The sequence below is a fragment of the Falco naumanni genome, chromosome 5 (assembly GCF_017639655.2).
Source record: "Falco naumanni isolate bFalNau1 chromosome 5, bFalNau1.pat, whole genome shotgun sequence".
NCBI lineage: Eukaryota > Metazoa > Chordata > Aves > Falconiformes > Falconidae > Falco > Falco naumanni.
Window position 1 is genome coordinate 34366949 of NC_054058.1, and position 18536 is coordinate 34385484.

At 44.2% G+C, this 18536-nt stretch overlaps 1 protein-coding gene and 1 long non-coding RNA gene across 3 annotated transcripts; one reads left to right on the forward strand and one right to left on the reverse strand.

Annotated features, from left to right (window-relative positions):
- The first annotated feature begins 5008 nt into the window (after positions 1-5008).
- On the forward strand, positions 5009-6819 carry LOC121088522. The gene is made up of 3 exons (XR_005827977.1): positions 5009-5197; positions 5659-6352; positions 6456-6819. It is a non-coding gene; the product is annotated as an uncharacterized LOC121088522 (long non-coding RNA).
- A 6249-nt stretch (positions 6820-13068) lies between these two features.
- Positions 13069-15509, reverse strand: TEX33 (testis expressed 33). Of its 2 annotated transcripts, XM_040594730.1 has the most exons (4): positions 15177-15509; positions 14946-15093; positions 13599-13709; positions 13069-13392 (listed from the first exon to the last, which is right to left on the reverse strand). In XM_040594730.1, the coding sequence occupies exons 1-4, from the start codon at positions 15228-15230 to the stop codon at positions 13307-13309; spliced, it is 399 nt and encodes a 132-aa protein (XP_040450664.1). In that variant the 5' UTR covers positions 15231-15509; the 3' UTR covers positions 13069-13306. The 2 variants fall into 2 exon arrangements, with proteins under 2 accessions (XP_040450664.1, XP_040450663.1); XM_040594729.1 differs by having other exon boundaries at positions 13074-13392; positions 14946-15509.
- Positions 15510-18536: the final 3027 nt, after the last annotated feature.

The window sequence follows — 18536 nt, forward strand, 5'->3', positions numbered from 1 at the left end:
AAGATCATGCTTGTTGCAAAGGTTTGAAGATGAGAGAGCTCATCAGTCTTCTTCTGACTCCATGCTTGGTTTTGGGAGTTGGAACTATTCAAGGTGAGTTTCAGACTATTTGCCTCTCTTTTTTTCCTCCTTTCTTTTCTGTTATTGTACCTTTTCTTTTAGCCTGATATTTCTCCATCCTCCCTTTATTTTATTCTTTCATCTCAGTGACAGAAAGAGGAGACGTGAGACACACGTAGTTACCAGAGCTATGCCAAACAGGCACTGCCAAACAGGGCTTCCTGCTTCTTCTTCCCCCAGTTTTATACACTGAGCACGATGCCATATAGTATGGAATATCCCTTTGGTCAGTTGGTCACCTACGATGACTGAAACAGCCTTGTCTTTGCATCATATTTCACTTTATGGACCTGAAAGTGACTTGGCTTGGGCACAGGTGTTTCTTGCAGAATTAGGCATCAGCTGCCTTAGGGTTTCTAAGAATGGCAAAATGATTCCTCACCATCTCTTGACTGCTGTTTCTGAAAAGAAGAACTATCAAGCAAGCTGATCCTACATCAGTAGTTCTCATCATAGCAGAGACAACTCCAGCCCCTGTTCTTGGAGTTTGAAATCTCAGGGAAGGGTGGCAGGTTAAAAATGACCCTTCCTCAACACAGAGACTGCTCCTCCTAGCACAGAGCTTTTTCACAAAAGAAAAAGGAAAACCAGGTTCTCTGCAAATCCACCTATGAGGTATGTTTGTTAACTGACAGAGGGACACAAATTTTTCAGCTGCTAGATTTCTGAAACAAGTTATCCTTGTCTGGAAGCTTTCTCCTTTCTGTGTCTTTAATGTCACCATAGCTAAGCAGAGTAGTGGGTGCCCCTCACTTTTGCATGTGACTTCCTAGGGGCATGACTCTTGCTAAGGCAAGTGGACTTGTTCAGTGGGCACGTGAATGTATTCACCACCACAACAACCCACAAAGGCAAAACTAAATGTCCTGCTTAATGAGGCATCTGGTTTTTTCCTTGAAACTATAAATCATTCATATCTTGCACTTACTACCTTTCTACTGAGACATCTCTTGACTGCTAGAAGAGCAGTGAATTGGTGAAAGCATTTGTTTGGCTTTTTAAAAATCTATAATTATGTTCTTAGAAGTTGTTTTTCTACATGTCTCCCAGAATCTTTCTGTTGTTAAGGAGTACAAAAGTCAGCACTACACTGCCTAGGTCCTGGGGTCCTCCCGTTCAGCTTGGACCCTTGTTTATTGCAAAACTTTGCAGAGATTTACCAGGACTCAGAATTATGCTGATCCTAGGACTCTGATGCTGATGTGAGTGGACAGCTAAATAAATGCCTATTCAGCACTGCCTAGCTGGTCTTGGTACTCTCATTTCCCACTACTGGGAATATCAAAAGGTCATTCATAGGAGACAGGTTTTTCACTGGGGACAGCTGCTCCTTTAGGCTTTCTGTGTTGTACTTACACTTGCTTTACCAGCTTTCCACCTGTTTCAGAGTTCCATGGACCATCAGGCCTCTGCAGTTCAGGAAGAGAAACAGAGGGACAATAACAAGTTTTAGATCATAGTTCACTGTACCAGAATGGCTGTGATTCCTGTCTGGGGATGAGTGAGGAACAGAGAGGAGAAGATGTATTTGAGGTTTAAGCCAAAGTGATGAGGCCCTTTTGCTTCAAAGGCATGAAGTCCAATGAGGCTTAAAATCACCAAGCTTAACTCTTTGAACTTATCTTTTGAATCAGAATATTTCTTGAAAGTTAATTTTACCTATCACAAAACAATTCCAGCTTTTCTTCACAGGCTGTAGGCCAGAATCTCCCTTTCCTTGCATGTCATTTTGATGTGCAAACAAGCAGAGTGATAAAGTTGAGGCTTTCTCAGTCCTAAGACTCATGATAAAATTCTGATAAATGGCAAAATAATGATGATCCAGCCTACACTAAGAGCAGCAGCTGCTGTTGGAGACTTCTTGCTTTCAGGCTCTCCTATGAAGAGCCAAATTTTATTTGTGAAATCCACATAGTATGAGCTGAACTACACCAGGGATATTCCCAGCAGATCTCATCACGCAGCTTCTCACTTCTCTGTCTTCTCCAATACAGTAGCAGAGCTTGTGTTCATTTTACTATTTCCCACTATCTCCTTCATCCACATCCATCTTCTGATTATTTCCTCTTTTCAGAGAGCATCCGAATGCAGACCCTACAGTGTTATAATGACTATGTATCTCCTACAACTTGCACATGGATGAAATATTCAAAGGCTCATAAATTTATTAACGTGACTCTAACAACTACTGTGAAAACTAAAAGCCTGGCTGGTGTTCTGTGAAGGGTCTAAAGGGGTTTGGCTGCTGAACATAAGAGATGGAGCCAAGCAACAGGACAGCAACTGGGCTTGCAGCCAGCATAGAGTACAGCTTGCAAACACCAGCGTTATGTCCAGACTAAGCAGAAAGTTGGATCTGTACAGGATGAGGAAGAACAGGACGCAGGGCATGCTTGTTTTCATTATCTTTTCAATCACTTTCCCCTGCTTTTGCTGTGAAAGCACACACACACGTGACAGGACATGTTAATTGTTGGACCTGAGTGGAGAAGGATGTGTTGCACTAGCTGCAGCAGTGATAGCTACTAATCAGAATGGCAAAGACAACTGCTTCTTCTTCATGCTGGTAAAAGCATAGCTATGGTGAAATAATTTCTGCAAAACAAACTGTGAGAAAACAGAATTTGGTGGGTTTCCTCTCAGAGATACTAGGCTACATCTTGCACTATCTTTTTGTTGCTTCTGCTTCCTTTCAGAAGAAAACAGAACAGTCAAACTGCAGAGTATGAAGGAGAGGAAGGGACAGAGAAGGAGGAAGAGAGGGGAAGGAGAAAAAGAATAATAGAAGCAGGAAATGAAGTGGGAAAAAGCAAAGAGATTGGAGGGAGAGAAATAGGAAGAAGTTATCTTGGTTTTATTTTTCAGAAAGAGCTGTAGGATTCATTCATGAGTTAACCTGACAGCTGTTGAAATCAAAGAAGAAGGTGCTCCTTACAATCCTTATAGTACTGAATCACATACCAAATGTTAGCAGTTTGTCGCAGCTAAAGTCCAGATCAGTTTTCCTCGCACAGGGCACCAATTGTTACAGCACAAGCAAAACTAGCAAGCTGCAACAAGGCTTTACTGCAGGTCACATTCTACGGTCCAGGCTGTTTCTCCATCCTCCAGAGGCCAGACCACACTGCTTCTTGTCTCTGCTAAGTCCAGACCCCTCCTCCATCCAACCCTCTCTCCCACACCCCTCAGAGCTATTTAACCATGTAGCAGGAATGAGCTACAGCTGCACATCATCCATGTCAACCAACCCACTTCCTTCGTAGCTAGGCCACAGCTGCATATTATCAATGTTAATCAACACACTGCCTTCATTCCTCTACAGCAGTTTGCTGTGGATTGAAGTCTACAAACCACAGAAGTGTTCCTGTGACACAAAGGACTGCACAGCATCTGCATAGAATTTTTTTTTTTTTTAAGAGGACTGCAGTTCCACAGTCCTCACAAAACTTCTGTCCCAACTCTTAGTTGTTTCTTTGGTTTGCCTTCTTTGACTTCTCTAGTGTAAGCACAGCATAACAGACATACGTACACACGTACACTGCCAACCCTACTGTTATGGAAGTGGCAAACTTTGCTTGCTGAGGGAAGGTGAGCTAGAAGCTGAGGGTGACAGCAAGGCATTGACCTCATTGGCAATGGTGTAATCCCACAGTAACAAGAAAAGCAGAACAGTGAGAGTGACCAGGATCAGGACCCATCCAGATCACCAAGGAAGTCCCTGTTCACTTGGCAGATTTAAGGTCAAGCTAGGAAGTCAGTTCCATGGATCACAATCAGCAACGTGTATCACCAGGCACAGACACGGCAGCATCATAGCACAGGCAAGGACCAAAGGCAGGAGCCTAAAACTAAAAGCAGCTTCTGAGCAAAGGTGGGGAGGCCCCAAGTCAGGCTGATTCTGGCTTAGACAGCCTTGAGCATGGGTAACCAAACCCCTTGCAGGGGGTGTGTGAGAGAGGTTGTGCTCAGGGCCCAGATACCTACCAATCAAAGACAGTTACGGTGAGTGCATCTTCCTTTGAGAAAAGGAACAGAAAATAAAGCAGATGTGCTTGGTATTAGAGAACTTATTCATGTCATTTAATGAAATACAGGAGTATACTGACATAACGCAGTGGTAAACTGATTTAGAAACAGAATAAAATAGCATGTAGGGAGGGTTTTACAAACCATTCTTTGGGCCATCTAGCAACACCCTATTCAGATAGTCATGCTTTTTTTTCTGTGTAACCAGGAACAAAGAAATGACCTGCAGGTCCCACAAAGCTGGAAACCACGCTCACTGCCAGAACTTCATGATGCACTGGATGTGTCACATCCATGCACATGATCAAGAAAACTACAGCTTCAGATTTGACTTCACACTGCAGGTAAAGCTAAATCTCTACTTGTTTCAGAATGGTGGAGACAAACCACTAAGTCTTGTCTCTATTTTTGAGTATTTGTTTCTTAGATTAGTGTATTGAATATCTAGGGTCAGCCCCGAAACCTGAAGCATAAGTAAGAATGAAGTTAAATGGCTTTAAGGACATACTACCACATTCAAAACCTGCATTGAGTCCACCTTCAGTGACTACAATAGAAAAAAATGGGGTAGACCTGCCAGCTAACTAGTGTCTTAATTGGGATTGGGTGAAGACATCAAAAAAACCTTCTGTTTCAGCAACATGCTCTGCATGCATTACAGCATATTCTTTCACAAAGCTGCTATAAAGCTGCACAACATCACCACTTTCTCTACTTTCACCTTCTGTTCATCCTAGGCCTTGTAGAGTTTGCACTTTGTGGTCAAAAACCCCATGGGTTATTTGTAACAAGTCAGGAAAATTGTTAAATATCCAGATTCTTTCAGTCAGAGAACATCACCTAGGAATTTTCTTCCCCTGTCCTCACTATCTCATCTCCTGGGCTGTGCCTTCACCTTTCAGTTCAGACCCTCCCACCTCAAAACCTCTCAGTCAGCTTGACGAGATCAGGAGGCTTCTTGTTGACCTGGAGAGCAGCTGATGGAATTCAAGGGCTGGGAAAGGCACTGGACTATGAAGTCACTTACAAGCGGGAGTGGGAGTCCTGGGAGGTAAGAGCGGAGGGGCTGAGCAGCCCTGGTTTGGTTGTGCAAATGAATGTGTAAAGCCTGTGGTAAAGGTTGTGCAAATGAACGGCCTTTCCCTTCTCAGGCGCCATGAGGAGGTGCAACAAATGTTGTTTTGGGTGAGGCAGAAGTGGGTCTCTTTCTGTTTGCAAGTGACTTGCCCTGTAGATACCATTTGTGCGAAATGGAATGCAAAGATTTATTCTTCAATGAACAGAAAGCGCTGCGCTTGGGTTTTGAGTTGGAATTGATTTTGCCCTGAATCCCTCCCAAATGGAATTGAATCACGTTCTCACGGGAGCCTGTGGGAAAAGGGCAAAATAGATTTGAAGCTGCTTCCCCTTCCAGGAGGATACACTTATTTTGAAATAAAATGTTTAAGTGTGCATATTCCAAACTCCCCAGTTTCCTCCCTCCCTGCTCTCCCTCCTTTCCCCCAACAACAGAAGGCTGCCTCGCTCTTGCTCTCCACCACCACGCGTTGCCATCAACACCAGTGGAGCACATGTGGGTTTGTGCAGCGGCCCTTGGAGCACCGGCTGAGGTAGGACTCTTCTGCTGAGTGAGGTGCTCCAGGTGAAACATCTCCATCTGCGTGTATCTGCAGGCACTGGTGCTGCTTTGCCCAAAGCACAGCTGGGAGAACTCCTGCAGTGGGTGAAAATATCAGGTGGTAGCTCCAAGAGAGCTGAAAATCTCTGGAAGTGTGTTGGAGCGGTAGAGATGTTTCAAATATTGCTGTAGTGCTTGTCTGTACACAGGGAGTGCTGTCAATATTAATGGATATGGATTTTCTGTTACTTAATGGTCTAGTGGTTTATTGTATTTGACTAGAAAATGGAGATGCAGAGAATTAAAAAGTGTTAAAAAGCTGAGACTTCTTACATTGCATAAAACAATGTTGTTTTCATTCCCTGGAAGCTATCCACGGTGGTGGAAGGGAGTGCTGGGCCAGTGTGTTGATAAGTGCTCTGAGACATTCCGTGTGTTCCAGTCAAGGTGCTGCCGCCTACAAATGTGTCAGTAACAGTGACGGAGAACGGGGAGTACGAACTGAGGTGGATAAAACACACGTTGCGATATGGCTTCATAAAACAGAGATACGAAGTTGAGTACTGGAAAAGCAACCAATATGACAAGGTGACTCTAAGAAAGTGCAGCAGTCCTGGATTTCTCTTTGCTGGGCAAATGGAAGAGATGGTTCCTCTCACCTTCATCGTTTGTGCTTCTTTCTTCTCCCCAGGCTCCCCAGAAGTTAATTATCAGCAATGATGAACCTCCCTTCATCCTCACCCTGCAGATGCTGGCATCATCTACAGCATATAGGGGGAAAATGCGTGCAAGGGTGAATACGCCTCTGGATTATAAGGGGCCTTGGAGTGAATGGAGTGAGGAGTTCACCTGGGAGACTGAGAATGGTACTTTTCATGCAGGCTCCTTCTGTAGGGTTTTGCAGACTGTTAATGGCTGAAATGCCTCTGTAGAAAGATACGTTCTCTAGCTGGGTTGAAGTTAGGTCCAGCCACGAGCTAGCTGGGGTCACCTAACAAGGTAGCTGTCCCACCCGCACCCTTGCAGCACAGCAGCAATGCTTGTGAAGATCAAAAAGGATCTCAACTTGTTCCGGCTAGAGAATGAAGGTTGAAATGTGAAGAGGAGCAAGGACAAAGGAGGGAAAATATGATTGAAAATGTTAGAGTAAACCAAGGGTGTATGAAGCTGCCAGGAATACTTGAAGATTGGCAGTTTTTTAACCTGCATCAATCTATTAAAGATTGCCTGTAGCAATGTTTCTACTGTGTCTATGTAGGGAAACAGCATGGCCCTAAAAATAAGAACCGCAAGGTTGTTTGGATAAAAGTTATTTAGAAAAGATTACTTCTAAAATACAGGTTGATAAAGTGGTAAAACTAATTATACAATGGAATGTCTGGAAGCTCATTCTTGTCCTAAGCATCTATCAGTGTTCTTGTGCCCATGGCTCCTGGTTCTTCCTGGCTTTAACGTGATCTCTCTTTTCTTAGAAGTGTTACAATCTCTATTTTCTCTCTTCAGGAAGCTGTCAGACCGTGGCCGGGCAGCCAGGTAGGCTTCACTGGGCAGAACACTTCTGAGGAGGTGGAGCAGTTAGCTGCTTTCATGTGCTGGATGGGTCAGCAAGCAGCCCACTCCCTACTCTTCTCTTGAAAGATTCTTTACTAACCACGGGGTAAGAGCAGGCTGTGAATGGATATCACCCACTGCGATGGGAAGGAAAAAAGCATTTTCACCTGTGTATCTCCTAAATCTGTGTATATCTTCCAAGCATCTATGGAAATCATAATTAATCGCTGCAGCTGCAGATCTTGACTTTACCGGCTGGAAATCTGAGGATAGAAACCTGCTTCCTTTCTTCCTCTGTATTTCCTTTGGAAATAGGTTTGAATAAAAGGCATTGGCCTAACCGGGTGGAAATCTTGTTGGCTGAATTCCTCCCAGCCCACCTGAACACAATCTCCTTCTCATGAACATACACATACTCCCTTACCTCTTCATCCGCTGGAAGTTACATACTCCTGCTCCTTGAAGCAAAGTCCGACTTTGAAAACAAAATGAGAACAAAGAAGAGCTGCAGTGGTCCTGGCCAGAGTGCAGCTGATCAGAAATAGCTCCAAACTGTCCATACAACCTCAAATTTGTGTCAGGTCTTCAAAGACAGAGTGAGCAGGTGACCATAGTGTTCTGTTAGGAAACTATCCTAGGTTGCAGACCAGATGAGAAGGCTGACACAAATTAAATTGACTCTTGGGTTTCATGATAATTACCTGCCTCTTAGAGAGAGGATCAGCTCTAATATACACTTTTGTAAGACATGTGAAGGAAAGATGTTTGTTACTTCTTTGAAATCTTTGTTTTCTCCCTTTGTCTAGCTTCACATTCAGTGCTTATAAGAGACAGGCGCTCTTTGAAGACCTAACTGCAAAACATCACTGAAAGCTCAAGAGCTGCACAAATGCTGATGCTAGCAGTCACGTTGCCTGAGTCTATACTGCTAAATAAATTAGGGCCAAGCTGTAGTAGCAAGCACTGCCTTGTAACTGCTTGCACTGCTTTGTTGTCCGCATTGTCCCTTCCATGGTTTGGCCTGTGCCAACTAGTGCTCTCCAAAATAACAACCTGGCACAGTTTGGGAGATAGCACAGGGTAGCAACCATTCCCAGTGGGCAGCATGGACATGACTGTACCAGATTAGGCTGTGTCCAGGATGGGGAGTGATATAGCAGCTTGGTGGGCACCTGGCAGCTAGACAAGCTCAACCCCCCACACCAAGTAAATAAGTTTTGGAGATCCACTAAAACGATCAGATAGTCTGCACATGTTGATGGATCCATCGGTGGCAAGCAAGACAATGCACAGAACATTGAGGTCATTCAGATCTTTGGACTACTAAAGAAAGCTGTTGTGGAAAGGAAAGAAGCTGGCTTTGAGATTCAGAAAAGCCTGCTGTAGTTGTAGGGGTCTTAGATAACCAAGACAAAAATTTGAAAAATGACACCATTATAATCCCATTTTCTTTCTACAAAGGCTACCTCTCCTCTCCAGCCTCTAGTCCAACATGGCAAAAGACCTCAAGCAACCCTTCCCCTTTCTTAGTTACATTAATGTATTTGGTAAAAGGGACAGGCCATAATTCCCATGTACCTGCATTTAGATAGATTTGCTTCGCATTCCCCTGATAGGTATGATTGGCAGAGTAAGAAGCCAGATTTAGCTAGGGCTCCTTTCTAAAAATAGGTAATCAATTTCAGTTCAAGCCTCTGAGGTTATAGGAAAAGAGAATTATTTTTTCTTGGGCACATAATGAGCTTGGATAATCCGTTTTTCTGCTCAAGAGCAATGAATCCAATGGTTTAAAAGAAAAGGAATTTTATTAAAAGGGATAAAATGGCAACTCAGATAAACACTAGTAGGTCTGTTGACGAAAATCGGCCATAGAACTTGAAAGCTTCTTGGTAATGGAGCCCATGCCAGTTTTGCCCAGAGGTGAGGGAGACCATTGCCCATCTGTAAGGAGATGTTGTTCTGAAACCTCTCCTGCTGTTTCCAAGTGCATGATCCCAGCTCTGATACGGGGTCGCTGCTCTTGGCAGCTCCAGCCCATGAAGCCTTGGTGCTGTTGGAGGGGAGTCTGTGACAAACACAACCCAAAGGGAGCCCTGGGGAACATGCCATTTGGGTTTTGGTTTGGTTTTTAGGTTTTTACTTTCTTGCTCCAGGGCTCTTTTGCTCTATCGCTGTCAAGGGGAACACACCACAGGTAATTCCTATCCCTCAGAACACTATTCTCTCTTGATGGATAAGGGTTTTAAATACCTTTAAACTTAAGACACAATTGTATTTCAACCCTAGTGCCCAAGAGTGAAATCCACTGGTCAGTTCACTTGTTCCCTCTTTGTCTTGATCTCTAGCTACTCCAAGCAGGCTGGAATTCTCTTTTATCCCATTACAGGCAGGATACTTACTGCTGCAAGTACTCCATTATTTTAGGAGTACTGGGCTTACTTCAGGATAATTGTAGCTCTCAATTTAAGTTTTATTTCAGTGTAAGCTTTACAGCATAAAGGATTGAATTTAACAGCGGGCTGAAGACTCTGGAAAAGGTTCTTGCAGTGACTACCTCCTGTTCTTGCAGTTGTACTATTTCTATTTCTTTAATGAACCATTCAAAATCATTTGTAGTGGTGATACCAAAGGTTGGAATCATTCAGGACAGCATGAGATGACAGGCAGAAGTCAGAGGGTTAAATGAAAAGAAAAAAAAAAAGAAAAGATTGGCTAGAGAACAGGAAATCTTTAGTAAAACTGATATCCTGCAAAATGATCTGTGCCTCAACTGCAGGGATGTGTAAGCCTCAGCTGGGAAATACCCTTTACTGCAAGGATAACCAGAAGGTATGAGGAGAGTGCTGCAGAAGCTTGGATGTAATTGGTCTCTTCTATTTCAAAATGCTAATGATTATCTTTATTTCAAGTGCATTGACTGTTTATAGATGACTGAAACAGTCCTTACACAGCTATTTCGGTGAACGGTTTAGCTAAACCAGAGAAGAACCCATTTTTTTCCCCAAGTTCTGTCCTGTCAGATAAAAACATTGGCTCAGAGCTGCCACCCAATGACCAGACCTTGTAAAAAAACTTAAATACAGGCTACCTATCTTGCACAGTGCTGAGTTCTGTGAGACAATACAGTGGAGGCCAACTGATTTCTCACTGCGTGAAAAAGGCAGTGAAAGGCCATTTCCCCCTCCACTCCCTTTCCACTCCTCTTCCTCAACATCTGCATACCCCATCACTCATTGCCTTGCCTGCAACAAGATCCCTTGCTTAGAAAATTTAATTTGTTAACCTGTTAAACTTTGCTTTTCTTTTCTCTATTGATTTTTCTGGTGGTTTTTCAAGTTGAGTCAGTTCAGAATTGGGCAGGGAAGTGTCAGCACCAGCACAAAACAAGCAAGAAGGAATGAACTGCTGAGACCAGAGGAATGGGTAGAAGGGAGGTTTCAGCTGCAACAAGTGTTTCTTTCAGCCCTGTTCTTGTCTAACTGCATCTGACATGCTACGAAGATTCCAAAGCTGGCTTTAAATACGCATGTTTGGATACCCAAAGCACTGTAGCCAACAGAGGGCCACGCAGGGTAATGCTCCTTGCCAAGGTGCTGGCTAGCCCGTTCAGCACGCAGAGAGTTCAGGTATTGATTCTTCCCAGGAGCTTCACTGCCTCACTGAAAGCTATCACCTCAGTGATCTCCGCAGCTTTCTGTGTGTCACCTATCAGAAAGTCTTTGTCCCTGGCTGAGCTGTAACATTTGGCAAAGCAAAGAAGATGAAGGGGGATTGCCACATGTATGTTCATTTAGCGTCAAACAGCTGTCACCCACTTGAGTGCATTAGACAATGCCAACTGTTTTGTACCACTGAAGTGCTTATAAAAATATTTTGATTTGTAAAAAGTGTACAAAGTGACTCTGCTCCACTGCAGGAGGCAAACAACACAGTTTGTGGCAAAGTGTAGTGATGCACCAACAAGCCCTTTCGGTCTGTTTCCCTTCTGATGTAGCCTCTTAATAAGCCTTTCATGGATAGCAAAGGGCATTTGCTGCAAGCTGTACCATAATCCTGCAGTCTGCCTGCCCTAATGTCTATTAGAAATAGACCTGTAAATCTATGTGCTGATTCAGCCCACATTATGTTTTGTGTATTAGCTAACTGTGCCCTGAACTGCTCGCTTTCAGAATGCCAAACAATGTCAGTAGATTTCTGTTCAGTTCTATGTTTTCTGGACTAGGAGCTGCTGCAGTCTCTGAAGACAGCATTTATTATGTACTTGGAGTCAAGCTGGTCATCACTGCTGGATGCAACACTGGGAACAGGGTGTTCCTACAGAGCTGTGCTGTTCAGCTGAAGCTAGAGTGATGTGTGGTCAGGCAGGAGCCACTTGGTGCTGATGTACAAGGAAAACCCACAGGGAAGATTCTACAAGCTGCCATTTGGCTGGTCTCATTAATCTGAATGACTTGGACATGTGCCCAGAAACATCTGAATTCCAAACAGTTAATTATTGGTGGTGGAAAATGATTATCATTAGTTACATTTTAACTTCCTTCACTATTTTATGAAGTCAGCATATTGTTATCTAATCCCCAGCTGATGAAGAGTGAAGTAACAACCCTAATTCTGCCCCAAAACAGTTCATATGAGGGAGCAGGCAACAATCTTTTAAAATACTGAAAGCTTGGGACCAGACAGGAAAGATCAGGGCACCACCATTCCCAGACATGTACTTTGTGATTGCTGCTCCAAACTGCTGTGCTTTGGAGATGGAAGGCAGAATCCTGCAATAAGGCCCATTAAATACTGTAAGAAAAACACATCAGGAAGCCCTGAAGACCCTACATGTCTTGCATCATTCAAGCCCTTGGGTGGTCCTTGCTTACTGTCCAGGTACAGTCCCTGAACTTCAGATTGTGCAGACTGTGTGCTGGAAGCACATGCTTCTCTCTGAAGGACATTTACTTACCTTTGACCAAGGGAAAGGGCTTATGAGAGCTTTGGTAAGGGTCCATTCACATTGTGGGGCGATTTGCAAATTGGAGAAGTCCTGGGGCTTCTTGTAGCTTTCCTGTTCCCTTTAGGTGGGATAAGCTGTGGTTTTTTGCATTGGCTTGGCCTACAAATAGTGCGGGCTTTAGTGAATACCCTGATGCCTCCTCAGGTGAGGTTCCATTTGTTTTTGCCCATTCGTGCTGCTCCCTGCCAGGGTAAGAGCTTTGCCTGAAATCCTCCATGTGGCAGATAAAACAACAAAACTAGAGTGGTGGGCAGAGAACCCTCCTTTCCTACCCCATGTGGACATCTGGTACCAATCATACAGAGTTGTGCCCAGGTTATTGCGTGGATGCTGGTTTGTGCCTTTCTGGCAAGAGTCCCTGAATTCACCTTGGAAACACCAATAGGGAGCTGGTCCTTTGCTTGGTGTGTCTAGCTGCTATCCATACACAGCTCTGAAGCTTCCGTGTGTGGGAGTTTCACAGCCTTCAGTATGGGGAGAGAGAGGCAGCATTCAGGTCCTTGGGCAAGCCTGGTTCATTCCCAGTGCATCCTCTGTACTTCTCTCTGGACTGCTGGGGCAGCTGTCAAAGTACTGTGAACCTTCTGGCAAACATGAGTTTGCACACACACACGCACCTGCACACCTCCTTCCACCTCCCGCCATCACCCTTTTACACTGCTCACAGGTCCTGCTCCACCTTACGTGCTTAGCAGATGAATTTCTATATGGCCTCCTTTCACCAGCACATCCCTCTGTGAGGGTGTGTGCCTCACACACTGATCAGCCCCGCCTTACAGTGACCAAGAAAGGGATTTGTTTTGCATTCACATTCAGATTTATCTTGCATTACTCTCCCCAAAGACACCCTAACTGAGAGGGGAAGAGAGCAATGGCAACACAGACAACTAGCAAGCAATGGGTTTGTGCTTTAGGTGGAGGTTTATTAGATGGCTGAGGAAAAAGATCTCTTGCTGAATGCACTCCAATCCTCAACCTCCATCTTCTTAGGCTTGCCTTTTTTTCTTCCCGTATTTGTCCTCCAATGTTTTCTGCACGTTAAGATTTAGGGCATTTTTCTGATGCCATTTTCCTGTAAAGGCAAATCGTAGTACAGTTACAGCCTCTATTCTAATGCTATCATCCGTCAAGGATTCTTCCAGCTGTAGAGCTCCTCTCTTGTGAAAATGGCATTTTCTAGTCCCCCTGCACCTTTGCCCAAACCCATCCATTGTCCTTGGCAGAAGCAGCACCCATCTCAGGAAGACAGCGATCTATTTTTCCTGGCAGAAGCCACACCTAGCTCATCAATCCTCCTTCCGTGCCAATTCTTGGGATCCCTGATTGCCTTCTGAATTATATCAGGGGTGTAGGAATCTTTCATCAAGCTTCGGCTCTCCAGTGGGCCACCTACAAGGAACAGCAAATAAGGAACTGTACACAGAAACCACCCTATTGCAGTCCTTGAACTGAGCAGGGAAGCAACACCAGCAGTTCCAAGGGCTCAAGAAAAGGCATGTGTTGACTGCAATACCTCTGATCAGGTGTGTGGGTAGGTGCTAGCTTCAGAATGTCCCGGGGGGAGTTTGTGTTTGTCAATTTACCAGCTTTTCATCCTCAAGTATGGGACACAACACAGAGGGTGCCACAAGGTATCATTTTTATCCATATCCCAGTGCCCTTTCTTTAGTCAAGTGCCACTTACCTCCTGTTGAACCCACTCATTCATTCGATAAACTTCCTATTCAGCAGCACAGCTCCATGAAAAGCACCATCTTACCACTCCAGGCCTTCCTGAGCTTTTTTTCTGCCATAATATGTAACAAATAGCTCCCAACTGTGACTTCTTTTATCCCCTCTTGACTTTTAGCCATTTGAGGGGGCTTTATTTTAATCTCTTATCCTTTCCTCATCATCTTCCTTTTTATTGTACTCTTTCTTTGATAATAATGATTTTGAGCTCCCTGGGGAAAGATGTTCTTCCTTTCTGTGTGACTGCACAAACCCAGGACAATGCAGTTTTCAATATCCCACAAGGTCTCATAATGGAATGTACTGTATAAGGGAAGTGAATGTCTCATGCTGGTACATGAGAAACTGGAATCGGAGACAATTATTCTGGAGTATCTTGGACATGATGGTAACAAGAATGAGATGAATGCTTAGTTCCCAATATGTGTTTAGTTGGAGGGATGCCTGGGGACCTTGGAAACAGAGCTTTGGTGAAGACATTTCAGAGCCCCACATCTCTAAAGGTCTTGAAATAATGTCAGTATTGGAATCAGAGGTAACTTGGGACTGGAGATGACAGGGGACATTGAATGGCAAATAGTGCCCATTTGGACATCTCTGAACATGGAGAACAGTGGTCATGATCCACCTTCATTTTTCACACCTTGAAAAAAAAAAGGGCGAAAGATGAGAGAAGAGAGGGCTAGAATATATAGAAAGGGAGGCTCTAGCTTTCATTTCCTCAAGCACTGCAGCCTGGAAAAGCAGTGACTAAGGACAGAAGGGATAAGAGGAGAAAGTAAGGGTCATCAACAGTCAGATCTCTACCCAAAGTAGTGTGGCTGACCTGATCCCTGGCAAAGTGTAGACAGAAACAGCTTTGAAGGTCAGGCATATCTAAGTGTGTCCCCTCACCTTGGAAAATATTTGACCTCAGGTTAAAACCCAGCTGGTTGTAATCAGCAGAAGATGTAGAGTTCAAGGAGTTTTTTAGCATTTCAGTATGCTCACTGATTCTCTTCTGTCCCATGATCAATGCTGCCTTGCACAGAGCTCCCTGTTCCTGAAAACATGAAGAACAAGGAACCACTGTCAGTCTACACTCCTTAAGTGTAGCAAACTCCTGGCATCTCCACCCCTGCATACCCAGGTCTGTCCTCGAGTCTCCCTCAGTGGCTTCTGTAGGCACTGAAACTGCATGGGACAAGTAGGACTGGTAAAAAGCAGGGGAATTAGAAAGGCATGGTGGTGTTGGGCCCTGGACTGGGTCCTGATACCACACTGTTTTGCCTTGCTGGGTTGGGACTCTGTATGGCTGCAGCAACCTTATAAATGAAAGGGGGATGGAAAAACAAAATTAAAAAAGACATGAGACAGGCTGTCTGCAGAATGTGTCGCTACCCTGTAGTGTGAAGCCCAAACCCATCCCTTTACACGTCTTCTAGAAAACTGCTTTAACATACTGCTAATATCCCACCTGCTCAGCACCCTGCTACACCATAAAACCAGCCTTCAACCTGCCACAAAGGACACATGAAATAGCTTCCTCCAATACCTCTTCATTGCTGGTAAGTTCAGCTGCACTGGAAAATTTGTATTTGTTATTAGCACAGATTAAACTGCTTCTGTTCTCCAGGAGCTTCCATTCTGCTTTCATATCTGGCTTTAATGATGGTAAGGACTCTTTGGCACTTAATCTGCTGCAGATGATCTTGGCTGTGATGGTCTTCTGGGAAGATCCAGGCCCTCTAGACCTCAGTGTTTGCTGCTGGCCTGCTACTGGTTCTTTGGCATTTGAGACAGATTTGGTGTCTTTTGCTTCCCTCTGCCTGGACATTGCAGACAGGTGGTAAGTGCTGTTCCTCTCTCTTGGCTTATGCCCCACTATTAGGTCTTCAGTGGCAGAACTATCTTCTCTTTTGTCTTCAAGGCTTCTTGAATGAGCACTCTGTGTGGGGGGAGTTTTGGCCTGCAGACTCTGTTTGCTCCCTTTTTCAGTCTGAATGCATTTTGCAAAAGGAGATGCCTGGGATTTAACAGATGTGGAATTCTGTGCTGTTCCCTGAGCCACTGGGCCCTTGGAGATCTTCCAGGAGGCTCTGCTGGAGCTCCTTTGGGACATTCTCTCTCTGCTGGGACCTAAACTTTCTGGAAGATGCTCCTTTTCCCCTTTCTCAGGTTCCACTTAAAGACAAAAACATTAACTCAGTGAATTTGCTATTGTTTTAATGACAGATGGTGCCATAAATGGAGCTCAAAACAAATGGACATGTCATGGTGTCATTGTCAGACAAAACCAGAAACATTAAAGATCCCAAACAGGGAGAGAAAAGAGAAAAAACCCAACAACCTAGCAGCATTATACCAATCTTCCTGCTGAACCAGGTGAAGGTTCCTGAGGAATCTTAAATGCTCTTGAGAGATGAAAATTCAGAGAATTGTGGAAGTAAAAATCTTGTGGTCAAACATGCACACAAAGGTCTGTGGTTTTTTATGTGTAAAGGCCACTCCAAGACATGATCACTCTCATGAACACGAACACGCTCTTACAGTCTCTGTGGCTCATTGGTATTTGCTGATGAGTTTACAGCACATCAGTGGCTTACTGTCCTTGTGCAACAAGACAGTGAGACAAATCCACCAGTGAAGGAAGACACACTTGGGGCAAGTGGATTTTAACCCATCAGCCTGGATCAACAGCATCCCTGTTTGAGTAGTTTTCACCCACAGAGGTACATGTAAATCTGAATGGCATGAAGAGAGGGAGGGAATGAAACACAGCCTCACAAGCTGTACTGCAAAGCAAGCTCTGAAGGAGTGAGAGCTTCTCTGCCATCTTGCTTACCTAAACTACTGTTGGCCAGCAAAAAGTCACTTTCTGCCACATCAGGTGTAGGGGAAGTTGGAACTTCTAGCACACCCTTGGAACAGAAACAAAGGCTGTGTCAGGCTCAGAGACAGGAAGGAAAGGGACAGTGGTCCTGCTTATCTTTAGATGACCTAGGTTATTCTCACACAAATGTATTATACACCATCCTAGATCAAGATAGAGCTGTCCCTGCCTGCCTGCACGGTTGTTCCTACAACCCACTATCCTCTCAGGTTAAACAAGCACAGAAGTCCTGCAGGATTTCACATTAACAACTCATGGGACAGCCTGCCTAGGACACGGCCAACCAGTGCTTCTGGGGAATACTGAGCTGCTAAAGTTTTCGCATGCAGTCGTGCAGATAGAAGCCAAAATGGAAATAAACTCAGTGAAAATGTGATGTTTTTTTTTATTCTATAGCACCCAGAGTTGTCAGATCTGTCATGTACTGTACAATTACAACAGTTCCTTCTCTTAGTGTATCAAAGGCCACAAAAAATGGGGAGAGGAGGTGATAAATATAAAATGCCTGTGCAATGCTGTCTATGCAAGGGAAGAGAGACAGGGTTTCTTCCCTGATTCTGGCACAGACCATCCTGTTTGTTTGCTAGTCCTGCTGATGTGATTGATCCAACTCCCAGCCTTTGCAAACTGCCTCCTGCAATAGGAGGAAGCTCATGCCTTTCCTGCAGAGGGAATGTCTGTGAAACCCTCAGTCATGTCCTGCTGATGGTCTGTTTCTCATCTCAGCAGGATCCTAGAGGCTTAGCCCATGTGCAACCTGTGACAGGTTACAACTGAAGCCATGGCCCACAGTGGTGAATATGGTAATTGTGAGCCTGCTGGCACTAGCATCAGTACAAATGGGATCTGGATCAGGTAGGGATATATGGCTGCATTTGTCAAATTAGCTCATGACATGACATATATGCTTACCTTCTGCTCCTGAGCTAGTTATTGGAATGAAGACACCACGTGTAGGAAGCCTACCAGTTCAAAGTCAACTCACCAGGGCTGACTTGAACCAGCAGCTTCTGTTTTATACTATGCCAGTACTTTGCAGCAGCACGTCTAGTACAACATTGGGATCTTGAAGCTGAAGTTACTGTATCAATCAGACTCCAGGAATCAGAGCTGTGCGCTCTGCAAATGTATTGAGACAGAACCTCTCCCACAAAAAGAACAGGGTGGCCACAACAGATGACGAGAGGAAGCTAGTCCTGGCTCACAGGGCACAAGCTGCTTCTTTTCTGTATCGCTTTTCATTCTTTTTAAAGAAGAGCCAAACATTTACACATGAACAAACTGCAGGAATCTGTGTTGCTAAATAAACTCCTGTGTTACCTCCCACCTCCTACTTAAAACAAAACCATGTCTGTTTGTTATTATTACTATATTCAGCGGAAAGAACTTTCCAGTCTGTTGTGTAAAAGTTCCTCCTCTCCTATTTCTTCCAAAGAAACAGAATTTCTGTGTAATGAGGCAATGTGCTCATTTCCCAAATCCCATTCATTGATAGCTTTCATTTCCCCAGTTCCTCCTGGACAAAATGACACTGAAGCCTATTACACTGAAGCCAACTATTACTATTCTAGTTTGTAACTGTATATGATGTTATTATTATTCCTTATTTTCAT